This window comes from Berghia stephanieae, chromosome 4 (assembly GCF_034508935.2).
Source record: "Berghia stephanieae isolate SIO BIC M18660-M18661 chromosome 4, UCSD_Bste_1.3, whole genome shotgun sequence".
NCBI classification, from domain to species: Eukaryota; Metazoa; Mollusca; class Gastropoda; order Nudibranchia; family Aeolidiidae; genus Berghia; species Berghia stephanieae.
The window spans coordinates 65,104,734-65,119,733 of record NC_088363.1 but is presented as its reverse complement, the minus strand read 5'-3'; the positions used below and the strand labels follow the sequence as shown (position 1 = coordinate 65,119,733).

The 15,000-nt window shown below is 35.2% G+C and overlaps 1 protein-coding gene across 1 annotated transcript in view; it reads right to left on the bottom strand.

Annotated features, from left to right (window-relative positions):
• LOC144971034 (uncharacterized) overlaps positions 1-15,000 on the bottom strand; it is a 41,570-nt gene that overhangs the window by 16,745 nt on the left and 9,825 nt on the right. Inside the window, exons 5-14 of the mRNA XM_078911352.1 lie at positions 13,829-13,984; positions 9,846-9,977; positions 8,759-8,927; positions 8,025-8,178; positions 7,294-7,401; positions 4,953-5,044; positions 4,135-4,243; positions 3,361-3,557; positions 2,211-2,399; positions 1,301-1,519 (exon numbers count right to left, since the gene is read on the bottom strand). Coding sequence (XP_078767478.1) covers positions 1,301-1,519; positions 2,211-2,399; positions 3,361-3,557; positions 4,135-4,243; positions 4,953-5,044; positions 7,294-7,401; positions 8,025-8,178; positions 8,759-8,927; positions 9,846-9,977; positions 13,829-13,984 — 1,525 coding nt within the window. The remainder of the gene's footprint in view (positions 1-1,300; positions 1,520-2,210; positions 2,400-3,360; positions 3,558-4,134; positions 4,244-4,952; positions 5,045-7,293; positions 7,402-8,024; positions 8,179-8,758; positions 8,928-9,845; positions 9,978-13,828; positions 13,985-15,000) is intronic.

Genomic DNA, 15,000 nt, shown 5'->3' with positions numbered 1-15,000 from the left:
AGGAAAAAGCAGTTTTGTGGAATCATTGGCCAAACAATAAAGATGGGGTTTTGATTATCTTTCAATCCATTTCAAAGGAGGCATTTTGTTCATGGCAACGATAACTAATATGCAAGCTTTGAGTTTAATTTAGCAAAATTAGGGACAAGGCAAAAGAGAATGGCACATTCCCTGCCTATTCTGTATGAGCTGCACTGGCTGCCTGCCTGTTTTAAAAGCCTAAATCATGAAGCACCTGACTACATTAAAAGCATGTTAGAAATATATGTACCAAATAGGAATTTGCGATCCTCGACTGACAAAACGAAGCTTACTTTTAGAAATAATTATAATTATAAATTTTATGGCGGCCGTTCCTTTATCCACACTGGGGTCCTTGTGTGGAATGATCTGCCCAGAAGGATAAGAGAAGCTAAATAATTGAGCTTAATAGAGCTTTATATAGCGCAATATCCACTAAATGTGCTCAAAGCGCGTTACAAGGGGTCCCTGGTCAACAGCAACATTTAACATATAGGACGGGACATGACGCCTGTTAGGCGATATTACAATTTTTCGGACAAAGACAACGCTGTTAACGGCCAGGTACTCATTTTACAACTGAGTACGGTGAGAGAATGTGAGTAAAGAGTCTTTTCCAAGGACTCAACTATGCGCTGAGCGCGAGGATCGAACCCGGGACCTTCCGATCCGAAAGCGAGTGTCATACCACTAGACCACATAGCCGCACAAATCTATCGTTAGTTTTAACTCACTGTTAAAGTAGGCTACTACCTTTTTACCTTTACATTTTCATGATATTGATAGGATATTACATACCCTGCTGCTATTGACGGCATTGTGGCATACGTTTTATATATGTAAATTTTGTTTATCATAATTATCAGTCTACAATGTTTATTGAACAAATCATCACCACCACCATCACGTTTTCACCATCATCATCATCATCATCATCATCATCATCATCATCATCATCATCATCATCATCATCATCATCATCATCATCAACATCATCATCATCGATCATCATTATCATCATCATCATCATCATCATCACCACCACCACCATCATCATCATCATCATCATCATCATCATCATCATCATCATCATCATCATCATCATCATCATCATCATCATCATCATCATCATTATTATCATCTTAACATCATTAATCATGACATTATTAATGCCATCACAACAGAATAAGATTATTTTGATTTCAAAATCATATGTTCCAACTCTATCATCATTCCCATCTACACATATATTGTATCTTATGAATATCTTTCAGCGTACTTCTCAACACCTTGGTCATGCCTTGTAACCTCATTCATAAGGTCAAGGGTTGGCTGCAATTCAACATCTTCAACATCTTTCCCATCATTTGAGATACGAGCATCTATCAGTTTGGCTAGTCCAGCAATGGTTGGGTGACGAAACAACTCTTTTACCGACAACTGTACATGGAACTTATTATTTGACCTTTGTAGAATTTCTGAGGCGATCAATGAATGGCTGAAATCAAATCAACAAATGATTGTTGGCATTAGGTTTCAACAGATCTGTATGTAATAATGAGTCACATATTATGATTATATCTTTTATCAACTAATCATCACTACACATCTGATGTTATTTAAAACATTCCTATATTGTATAATTGAAATAAAGCACTGTAGGGTTGATTGCAGGTCATGACATCATCAAGTAAGCAGCAGGTATTTTGTCTTTTTCACTTTGTTCATTCAGAGAGGGTTATTCTCACTTGATGAAAAAATAATCTTTTTTCAAAATCCAACATAAAGATCTGAAAAAGTGTATATGAAACAGTGCCAGACAAAGCAAGAAAAAAAGATACAAGGGAAAAAAAAACTCCCAAAAAAGCCAGCCTGCTTCAACTGGGGGGAAGCAATACTGTTATTTTTTCTTGTATTTTTCTTTCTTGCTTTGTCTGGCACTGTTTCATACACACTTTTTCAGTTCTTTATATTACCCAAGTGTCCCTAATTTGTCATTTCAAAATCCAACGTAATAATGATCATTTTTCAAAAGCGCCAAAACCATGATACAAAACTATGAATAAAATTGTTTAATTTTTATAAAGGAAAAACGGAAAACCCGAATTTTCAAATGTGCCTTATTGAATGAAGCCTTATATATTCTATGTTTGACTGTTCTTCCATCAAAGGCAATGAAAAACACTCACCCTCCAAGGTCAAAGAAAGATTCCTGTATATCAACCTCTTTCAAGCCAAGTGTCTCAATCCAAATCTCAGCCAAAGCTATTTCTGTCACAGTTGATGGTCTACCTTCAATCCCGATATCTTCAGTTTGGGAGTCATAACTGGGAAGAGCAGTTTTGTCCAACTTTCCACTTGCTTGAAGAACAGGTATGCTAAAAACGAAAGAAATGCAATTATGCAATTTTTGTCTTTTTATTATTTTTTGTTTCTTATTTAATTTATGTTTATTCCTTACTTTTAAGGCACTAAAATACTCGTATCATAGATGGCAATATTTGTTGTAGTCTTAAATAAAATCAGTTGGGCCGTCGATTTGTATAGTCTGAGAGGAGCTAATGTATTGGCTGATTATGTTTGAAGCCACGTTATGATTCGTGCTGTTCCTTTGCCAGCCATAGAGTTGATGAGCTCTGAAAATAGTTCATCTTAAATACTTTATACAGTAACATAAGTTTGTGTTTCCGGTTTTATCTAGCATTTAATGGAACAAATACTGTGAATTGAAATAAATCATAGACTAGATTAAAAAAACGTATGTATATCTATAGATAGAATGTGCTTGGCCAAGGAGTTCACAACATTGCCACCCGGAAGTATAACGGACCAACACACAAACTCTGTGTAACCATGAACGTTTATAGTCTGGTTAATACAGTTTAGTGAGAACAACTCACAAACGCGGATGGCAAAAACAATAACAAAGGCCTTGGTGACGTCATCTTCGAACTATCTATACAGGCTCTTTCCACATTTTTACATCCTGCTCAACGTTCTGCAGAATACTCTATTTATATCCAAACTGTTTGCACGAACCCAATTTCCATTTCATAAAGAGTAAGTTGACTGTTGAGTGGCCCTTTTGTACTAACATTTTTACCATGCAAGGACTTATTCACACATACGTTAAAAGGGATAATATGTGTTCGTAAAATATCTTTAAAAATAACAAAATACAGTATCGGAGTCACACATATCCAGTCGTTGAACATGCTTAACGATTTTAATACATGACAAGACACCCATGAAACTACCAGAAAAAGCATTATGATATTAGTAATCAGACATTAGAGGTATAGTTATTTTTTCGACCATGTACCAATAATCAACTACTACCTTTTGAGAAACAGGAAATAGGATGGGATCATGTAGAAAGGAAGCATCTTTTTCAACTCGGCTCGGACTTCTTTCTTAGACGTGTCACGGGAGGGCACAATATAGGCAACTAAGAATTTGTTCTCTCCTTCATCGCCTTTCACCAACACCACACAGGCTTTCACCATTGACAGTGACAGAAGACAAGCTTCCACAGCCTAAGAGAAATTAACAATGAAATCACATGAGAAATCTTTGTATTTAACGATACTGACCTAGAAGTGGCATAAACATTCTATGTAAAACAGATAAACAAACTACATAAATTACCCAACTAATTAGTTAAATAATTGAATAAATGAATTAATTAATAAATAAATAAACACAGAAATAAATGAATGAATGAATGAATGAATGAATTAATTAATTAATTAATAGATGAATAAATAAATAACTAGATATATAAATAAATAAATAAATTATAACAACAACTTGTTTATTTTGATTCAATATAATATGTGAGTCCCATTGACCCTATGTATTTTCTTTAATCTTTCACTAGCTAGCTTAGGCAATCTTAGTTTTTAGAAAATGGAAAGGGTAATTTAAGAGAAACATATTGAATTAGATTCTCTTGTTGTTGAGCTGGAAAGGATAATTGTTCATCTAACAAATTCAAATTTCAGCAGGACAAGACATGAATAATATGGGAGGGGGGGGGGTGGTAATTAAATAAATCATGCCTCAAAAGATATTTAGAACAAAAGATTATTGACATATTTTTTTTTTAATTACCTGAATTTCTATAGAGTAGCCCCTAACTTTAACCATGGAGTCAATCCTACCACAGATCTCCAAGCGTCCGTCACTCAACATGTATCCCCAATCCCCGGACACATACAGTCTGGTGGGAGACATTACAATTGGAATTTAACTGAAGAATCTCAGGCAATTGAATTATTTTTTAAATAAATCATGAGATCAAATCAGGAACAGAAAATGTATGTCACATATTTTCATTGTGATTATTGTAAAACATAAAACGAAAAGATATCAAACCACGCTATCAGTCTGGTGAGGTAATTACCTCAGATAAAGACTATCACGCGTATGCATGAACAAACAGATTGAATAAAATCAATATGAGGGAATAATTAACAAAAGGTATGTCAAACAAAAACAAACAACAAAAAAATAAAACTTGACCTGAACTTTGAAATGTAGGTTCAATTATTTTTTTAAAAATACTTATCTAATCCACTGATATGACAATATTCGTTAAAATTGTGACCCCTTGACCCTTTCCCACCTCATGTCTATTCATTTCAGGATAAACCAGGCATTGAAAGCTAAATTTAAACTCACAATCATAAGATTTTTAAAATTTCAATTTTAGGAGCTACAGTCACTCTTCGCCAAGTATAAGATTTGACACTCGGGTAAAAATTCAAATTCCAATGTCTGATATTAGACCAGATTGAGGCAGATAGTCGCAAAAAGCTATTTAAAGGTGATAATCCTGTATCAGATTATAAGATTCACAGGAATGAAATGTACCGAGGACATTGACCTTATTGATAAATACATTATGAGTTAGTAAAATAAATAATTACCGTTCTGATTTAGCTGTTGAAATGAAACGTTTTGCTTGAATGTCAGGACGGTTAATGTATCCAATGGCAAGGGTTGGCCCACCAACAAAAATCTTTGGAACACAAATTATTAAGTATTATCAAAAAAAGCTGGAGTCAGTCCCAGTATTTATTCCATAAAACAATATCAATTGCTTTATTTAATTGGCTATGATAAAAGAAAAATACTATTGAAGGGAAAATATTAAACCGTCCAAACGACCGTTCAAGTATCAGTATCTTTTTAGATTGAACAAAACACGAAAAAAGAATTGCTACAAAATCACGCACAAAAAAAAAGAAAAATAATGTTGAATGCAGTTAAGGACAGGGGATATTAATGAGGTTTTTTTCATAATTGATGTATTTAATTTTGTCTTGAGCGATTATATATTTAAACATTTCGCAAGATTATTTGTTTTAAATTTTCTTCATTAATCTCAGTGTGAAAACTTGTTTCCTTGATAAAACTATTATCATCATTATCGCCGTCATCACAGTTTATTATCATTTTGATCATCAACATTACAACCAAAACGACCATTATTACCATTGCATCCTTATCACCATAAGTTACCTAACATAAGGTTATATTTATGAAGACTCTATCATCCTATCATTTGAATAAATCAAAGCAGGTTTGACCCCACGTTGTGGCTTTTTTTTTTGTTATGGCCTCTGTGTTCTCTATGAGTGGATAACGAGGACTTATAATAGGTTTGGAGAAAAGTACTCTCTACCAAACAACAGCTTATTAAGAGTAAAGTAACTTATACTACTGGATAACAGATACTGAAATAAAGTCTGGATTAAGGTGACGGATTTCTCTATTTCTTTATAAAAAAATCACTTTCTTTTTTTTTATTATTGAAACCATAGAAATAACATATACCGCTTTCTGTACCTAACTTATCTTAAAGGTGGCGCTGTTAAAGTTGACAACACACACAACATTATTTTTACGTCGCCTGTTAAACAGTAACTTTTGTTGTTTTGTGGAATGGAACCTGCTCCCTGACGCGTGGGTGTCTTGTTTGAGTCTGGTTTTGCCCTTGCAAAGTTGAATCTTTTGAAAAAGTGCTTTACTCACATTAGAGAACGGTAGGGGTCTGCCACTGCTACTTCTACTACTACTATTATTTTTCTGCAACTACTACTACTACTACTACTACTACTACTACTACTACTACTACTACTACTATTACTACTGCTGCTGCTGCTGCTACTACTACTACTACTACTACTACTACTACTGCTACTACTACCACTACTACTACTACTACTACTACTACTACTACTACTACTACTACTACTACTACTACTACTACTACTACTACTACTACTACTACTACCACTTCTACTATTTATTCTATTACTACTACTTCTTCCAATATTACAATTCTATTATGTCTTTTATCCTCCATTATTTTCTAGTAAGTTCCTGTTCCTTCACACGCTGACCTCTGTTATCATCCCGATCACACCCTTGGGACACCCTACTCTCTACCCACGCCACGCTAACGTTTCATTCATACTCCAACCACCATTGAGTACAGACGATACAAGTTATATATGCATTTTATTTTATTTGTTTCCCACGTTAATTTGTTTAGTGTTGTGCTGATGAAGGTTTCTACTCAAAACGTCCATTGTCGGTATTGTTCCCACCCGAAGCCTCTCCATTTTCACTCTTTCATTAGTATTTACTACACATTAGTAAAATTAGTCCTGGCATGTACCACTTCTAGCGTTGTCTCTGTCAATAAGAAATTGACTAAGCACCTTACTGGTATTATGTCGTGCTACACGTTAAAAGTTGGTTTGGGACCCCTTGTAGAGCGCTTTCGCACATTTAGTGGGTATTGCACTATTTGAAAGCTTGATAATTTTGTTTTCAATACAAATTGCTCAGAGTGTTATAAAAAGGCTAAGATGTACTTTGTACTGTTAAAAGGCTGAGTATTTTACAAATATATCTCTCTTCATAATACATATTCCAAGTTGGATGTAAACTTTCACTTTCACAACCTTGAAACAACAATGTAACGAATGATTCAACTCATTGAAATGGCACTGTTTATAAAATCTATAATAATAGAACTTTTATTCATGTTATTAACACTCCATCACTCACTCTTACATGTCGCTATGCTGGTTAAATTTTTTTTTAAAAAAACAAACAAAAAACACATAACAGACAAAATAATATATAAAAATATCTAAACACAACAGATTTTTAACAATTCTAATTATATTACACTATAGTAAAAGTTGAGAGAGCAATTTTGTCTGAAAAGGTCAATAATAATAAAATACCCCATACCTCTCCGGATGTTCCTACAGGTTGAACTTTGCCTTTTTCCATGATAACAATGTCGACGCCATTCAGGACATGACCAACAGGGCAATACTTTCTGTTTAAGAGAGATTCCTGCCAGCGACATAATAAATAAAAATGTGGGGGTTTCTTTTGTTTGTCTTTTTTTTTCTTTTTTTTTTTTTTTTGGCTTTTTTAAAATTTTATTTTGTTATCATCACAAGGCAAGTCTGATGACTAGAATGGTTTTGTTGTCTGGTTTAGACTTTGTAAAAGCTGTGGTTTAATATTTAAAAAAAAATATTGTTAGAAATTCTACCTCGTATGTGAAGTATAAGTCACCAGAGAGCTTTGGTTTTGGTTCAATTGTTGACGATTTTGTTTAGTAATATATTGAGTGTTTCTTCCAGGAATTTTGAGATATTATTTTCAAAGCCACAACTTTTTAAAAGAAAGTTGTGTGTGTGGGTGGGGGGGGGGGGGGTCGCAAAACGGTATATTATTCACTGTGACATGGATGTACTGAATTGAACCCGTCCGTCACGAAGGTGTAACCTTGGGCAAGCTACCTCCCCTAGTTCAAGGGTGTTTATTCAAAATGTTGAAGAGAGAAGAAGAGTGATTCTTATCACTAAACAAACAAAAAAGGCTCTCAAACAAATGCGAAACTTACTCATGAATTTAAAAGTAATCTTTGTGTATAACATCATTAAACAGATTATTCTAAAACAACTTACTCTATTCTCTTTATAGTACTGACTTAAATCTTGACAAGCCACATCATGACACTCTGATACACTGTACAAGTTGATGAATCGTAACCATGGCAAACTCTCAATGCATCGAACAAGCAGGCTAGTGGTCACAACCTCTCCACAAAACCAAATTTGTCTGGATAAATTGAATATTTAAATTAAAATCTATGAAATCAGTGTTTGCAAAATAAGAGATTTGTAATGTTATTGGTAGACTTAAACAATTTAAATAAAATTAACTGAAATTATTTCATCATTTTAATGCTACAAACTAACGCAAGAAGACGAACAAAAATATTCCGCATTTATTTTCAAACCATACAATTGAAAAGGTTGACTGATGGGTCAGGGACGATGTATAATTATTTATAGGTAAGAAAAATGAGCGCCATTGTTGGAATGGTCAGTCAATGTTTTGTGTTGGTCTGAGCGTATCTTACATTACAACAATGACCCCACAACAATTTGAGATATCAGACCTCCAAACATGTGCACGTCGTCGGAGATATCTTGATGTTTTTGGGGTTTTTTAAAAATTGTTTTTGTTTTTGTTTTTAAAGATCAATATAATTAATAATATAATTTGATCATCTTAAAATGAAGACTTGCAATGATATAATAACGGGCCATATAATAATGCTCCTAAAAACAAAGAGTTTTACTATACATTAACTATTATCAATATTCTCAGAATTTTCACTATAATAACCAAACACCTCATAGACTTGAATGACTCCAGTAAATTTTCAAGCGGTGTCGTATTCATGATGGTCTCTAACAAACTCGGGGTAAAAAGCATCCGTGTGATTTGGTGAGTATGGATAAATTTACACACACTTGCAGGATCGTAGACGATGTAATTGGGCATGACGAAAAGTGTAACTCCTGGAAATATTTGTTTAAAAAAGAAAAAAACATTAAATATTCTTGAGGTATCTTAATATGAAAAAATGTAAGAACAACAATTTTATTTTATTTTATTTATTGACTTGTAAAATCATAATATTACATTTTCTATCTTCACTTTTGAACTGGCTTTTGATGAAAATCAACAAATATTATTTACATATTTATTCTTAAATCTAACTGACTCAAACTGTTGGTACTCACTTTGAAGGACACAAAATTATTATAAAGAAAATATTCCCATTTATACCTTCGTATGTTTACAAGTCTAAATTTGGTACTGTAATTTTTAAAAAATGTCAAACTTTACTGATAATAGGTTCTTACAAGTTATTTTCTTTTACCCTAAATACAATGTTTGACATATTAGTAAAATGGTATACTCGCACCAACAACAACAACAACAACAACAACAACAACAACAACAACAACAACTTACATGTTTGATTAAGAAATATCGAATTACATTAATCCATTACATTTTTTTTCTTCTTTCTATCATTTATCTTTAATTTGAGGCCTAATCATTGAGAATAAACTTTTAAAATCAGGATGATGTGGAGACTATTCTTCCGAACTTATTTCTATAGCCTAGTCACTGTATCATGACACAATTTAGCTTTCTTGTTCCCATTTTGAAAGATTAAATAAATAACCAAATTCATGAGTACACACTGGCGGTATAAATTCTATGTGAATCATTTTTCTGTTGAAGAACTGTAATAAAAGTCATGAAGGAGAAACTACAAATAAAATTTAATCACACATTTCTGAGCCATCACAATTCTTTCTTTTCTTAACGCACCTGACCATTAAAAAAATAACACAATGTTTATTTGTTCTAACATTCGTATTTAAGATTCATAATTTCTTTAAAGGTAATCTCGATGCCCATACCTTTGAGAAGAGGACGCAACATCTCCCACACAAAGAAAATGTTACAAGCTTCTCTCTCATTTCCTTCATATGGATAATAAGTGTGTCGATGGTAATAAGAGAACACTGCTCCTAGGTGTGGGCACATTATTCCTGGAGAAGCATGATAATGATGTATTCAATTTATTTTACAGGTGATTACTTAAACGTTTTATTTGTTCCTCCCTTTTCCTCGTCGAAAAATGTCTTGTAGAGTAATGCAAACCGCACACGAATGCTGATGTACGTCTACACGTATTTCGTTTGCTGTTGAATTTATGAGTGTGCGTGTATGTGTGGTGTACTTATTGTGTGTGTGTGTGTGTGTGTGTGTGTGGGTGTGTGTGTGTGTGTGTGTGTGTGTGTGTGCCTGCCTAATTTTTAAAAAAATGGAAACAGGCATGTATGTATATGTCAATTTTCATCTGTTTCTATCTTAAACTGAAGAGCAAAAAAATTTTTTGTTAATTCACTCACAAAAAAAAAATATCAAAAAATTCATCATCATCATCATTGCCTTTTTCACCCTGGGTCAGGGTATAGGCCACAGACAAACAGTTTCCATCCTTCTCTATCCTGAGCCAACTTTTTTATCTCATTCCAGGTCTTACCACTTCTCTGTATATCAGCTTCTTTAATTCTTCTCCATGTTCCTCGTGGCCTTCCCCTTGATCTTCTGCCCTGAGGGTTCCAGTCCAATACTTTCTTTGTTATAGTTGAGTCATTCTTTCTAAGCGTGTGTCCAATCCACCTCCATCGTCTTCTTCCTATATCCTCTCCCACTGGTTTCTGCTGTGTTCTTTTCCATACTTCTTCATTTTTTATTCTATCCATCCATTTTATTCTGAGTAGCTTACGCATGCACCTGTTTACGAAAATCTGTACCCTCCTTATACATGCCTGTGATGCGTTCCAAGTTTCACATCCATACAGTAGGACAGACTTCACGTTTGAGTTGAAAAGTCTTAGCTTTAGTTGAAGGGAGATATCTTTAGTTCTCCAAACTCTGTTCAAAGATGTGAATGCAGCCTGTGCCTTTCCTATTCGTGCTTTCACCTCTGCTTCCGTGCCTCCATCCTTGTCAATTATACTTCCGAGATAGCAGAAAGTGTCTATATCTTCGAGTTCCTGATCTTTTACTTTGATCTGCTCCCTTTGACGCGTACCTATCCTCAAGACCTTTGACTTTGCAGGGTGAATTCTTAGACCAATTGATTCCGAGAGGCTGTTTATAATTGTGGTTTTTGCTTGCATCTGGTCCTGGTGTGGGACAAAAGAGCCAGATCATCTGCAAAATCCAGATCATCCAACTGTGTCCAGGGGTCCACTGTATCCCATTTCTTCTCCCTTTGGAGGTTTCCTTCATTAGCCAATCAATGACAAGGATGAACAGGAATGGTGAGAGCAAGCATCCCTGCTTGACACCAGTCTTAATTTCAAAGCTGTCAGTAAGCTGATCTTCATGTACAACCCTGCAACTTGATCCTTCATACATTTCCTTAATGAGGTTTACTATCTTTTCAGGGAGTCCATAATGTGCCAGAATTTTCCACAATGTTGCTCTGTCAATACTGTCGAAAGCCTTCTCGTAATCCAGAAAGTTGACAATAAGAGGAGAGTTCCATTCTATAGACTGTTCTACTATGACTCGCAGAGAGGCAATCTGGTCGGTGGTTGAACGGTTTTTCCGAAAACCTGCCTGTTCGTCCCGCAGTTTAGCATCTGTTGCATTCTTAATTCTCTCTAAAATAATACGGTTGAAAACCTTTCCTGGGATAGAAAGAAGAGTGATGCCTCGATAATTATTACAATTACTGAGGTCCCCTTTCTTTGGAAGCTTGATAAGATGTCCTTCCTTCCAATCCTTTGGGAATATCCCGTTATTCCAGATTCTCTCAAATAGTGGGTGCAGGGCCTCAGCATTTCTTTCCGCATCAACTTTTAGAGCCTCCGGTGGAATCTGGTCTGGTCCAGCAGCTTTCCCCTTTTCATCTTGTTAATGGCACCCACAATCTCTGCTATCGATGGTGGATCACAGCTAATTGGTAGCTCATTCCTTGCAGGCAAAATTTCTGGCTGGTTGTCTGGTGGTGGTCTGTTCAGAAGGCAGTTGAAATGTTCCCTCCATCGTTCAGATTGAGCCTCTTTTCCAAAAATAGTTTTCCCATCTTTGTCTTTGACTGGTACCTCTGGTTTCCCATATTTTCCAGCAAGTGTCTTGGTAGTTTGATAAAGGATCCTCATGTGTCCTCCAGTCGCTGCTGCTTCTGCTTTCTCTGCAAGTCTGTTCATGAATGCTTCCTTGTCTTTCTTCACAGATCTTTTGACTTCCTTAGCTATGGCTCGATACTGCTCTTGTGCATCCAGTCTTGAAGCCCTTGTTCGGCTTGCATTCACTTGTTCCTTCCTTGTTCTCCTCTTTTCAATAAGGTCCAAGGTGGTTGGACTTATCCATTCTTTATGTTCCGATTTCTTTACCCCCAATACCTCGTGGCAAGTTGTTATGTAGACTTCCTTGATCTTTGCCCAATGTGACTCTACATCTATGTCCTCCTCGAGCTCAGTAAGAGGTTGGAATCTATTACTCAATTGTAGTTTGAATTCCTCATTTTTTCCCCATCAAGTGCATTCACCTCGAATTTTCTTCTTGTATGTGATCTGGCCCCGTGTTTTCTGAGTCGGAGCTTAAGCTTTGCCAATAGCAGGTGGTGGTCTGATCCAACATCTGCCCCTCTCTGTACTGTCACATCTTCCAATGAACGTCTGAATCTACGAGAGATACAAAAATGATCAATCTGATTCTCTGTCACACCATCTGGTGAGACCCAAGTTGCTTTGTGAATCCTCTTATGGGGGAACACTGATCCTCCAATCACCAAACTGTTGAATGCACAGAAATTTGCAAATCTCTCTCCATTATCATTCATTTCTCCCATGCCATGACGTCCCATGATACCTTCATAGCCTACGTTATCCTGTCCCACTTTTGCATTAGCATCTCCCATCAATATGTTGATGTCTTTCCTTGGCAACTTGTCAATGACTTGTTGTAGCAGACCATAAAATGTATCTTTGTCCTCATCTGTTGCATCATTTGTTGGGGCATAGATCTGTACAATGTTCATGCTGATCTTCTTACTCCGTGTTGTAAAGGACGCCATAATGATCCTTTCTCCGCATTGTTCCCATCCTCTCAGTGACTTCTGGGCAAACTTGCTTAGAATTATTCCTACTCCCTGTGTATGAATCCCGTCCCCTCTCCCTGAATATAAAATCTTCTCCCCAGACTTGAGGTGTTTCTGTCCGGATTGTATCCAGTGGGTTTCGCTTACTCCAAGTATATGCAGCCTGTATCTTCTCATCTCAGTCACAACTTGAGAGCTTTTTCCTGCTTCATACATGGTGCGAACGTTCCACGACGCAATTCGAAGCTGCTTGTTTGGCGAAGACGTCATCGGGTCAGCAGAGTCCTTTCGGCTTTGTCTGTTGTCCTTCATAAATTCTGTAATTCCAGAAACTCTTCGGTCGCCCAAGCTAAAAAAAGGATTTAGTTTGTCTGTCTGTGTTTCTGTAACGGTTTGAGTTTAACGGAAAGGGGTGTTAACCCTTTGCCAACCCCCAACCTGGAGGACCAGGTGACTCAAAGATGGGGGAATCACACACCATTAGTCGCCTTTTACGACACGCTGGCTTGGCGTTGGGCTATTCTTGACCCTCTCAGTTGAGGGACCCCGGACACCACACGGGTAAAAAAAAAAAAAAAAAAAAAAAAAAAAAAATTCATACCTGACTGTAAAAGATAGTAGATATGCAGCGATCAAACATTTCATTAAGAAAAATAAATATGCATATAAATCCTCACCGATTTAAATTTTCCAAGACAAATCTTAATTGATAAAGCGTTTTTCTATTTATAAAATGAAAAACTTTGACATCTAACATAATATATAACAGAAAATTGCTACCTTTAGGTACCCCTGTCGTTCCAGAAGAATAAACAGCGTATGCCAGATCATTCAAAGTCATATTAGCAGGCACTGGTTTTAATTGTGATTTGTTTCCAGTCTTCATTCTTTCTTGCCATCCCGAATCAAGCTCTATGATAGTTGTTGTGTCAACAGCTGTTAACAAAATGTGTATAAGATTTTACACAATGCTAAAGTATGATATTTTCTAAAAAATAGTCCTTATTACCTAGAGAAACATAAGCTTACATAAGTGGTCGATTCATTAATTAGAACCAAAAAAAAAAACTTTTGTAATTTTGGATGTAAGTCTGAAAAGGTGCGTATGAATTTTAACTTTAATTTTAGAAGTAAAGAATCTGTCGCACTAATCTGTCATAATACTTCTCCATTAAGGACATTTCTGTGTACATTCGTTCTACTTCATCGCACATTTTCTAATACTGTATAGGGATAAATGTATATATTAACACAGAAAGAAAAACATTATTCTCTTGATTCAATGTAGCAAATAAGTGGAATGATTTATTATCAGATACATGCTTAAGTAGAGTGAACTGTATTAAATTTAGTTGTTTTTTTAATGGGGTTTTTTTTCTCTTTTTTTTTGTTTGTTTGTTTGTTTGTTTTGATTTGTTGGGTCTTTTTTTTTCGCTATGACATGTATTATTTTTCTCATTATAAAATAAACTCAAAAATATAAAGTGTGCATTGTTCAATTTTCAATTGACAAAATGTCTTAAATAAACCTTGAGTTGGACGGGTATGTAAAGTTATTGCTCACTTTTTAATTGCAAATTAGAATTAATAATCAGAAAAATCATCTTGCCTACAATTAGATATGAATTCAAAAACTACTATGTTAGAATTTTGTAATTAAAATATATTAGTATCAACAAAAGAAAAAAAGATCCCTTCCAAAAAAAATATTAATAAATAAATAAAACCTAACCAAACAAACAAAACTACCAGTATTGTCCAGTGCTGTACCCTTAATTGCTATTACTTAATTGCTATTAAAAATGAATGAATGAATGAATGAATATGGCTGCGCAGTCTCTGTGTACGCTTGCCGTGAATGTGTGCGTCAATTCGAATTTGTCAGTCTGTTTCTATTATCCAGCTAGAAAAGTGCCAGAAGACAATAGAGAATAAAAATTTTTTTCGCGGCG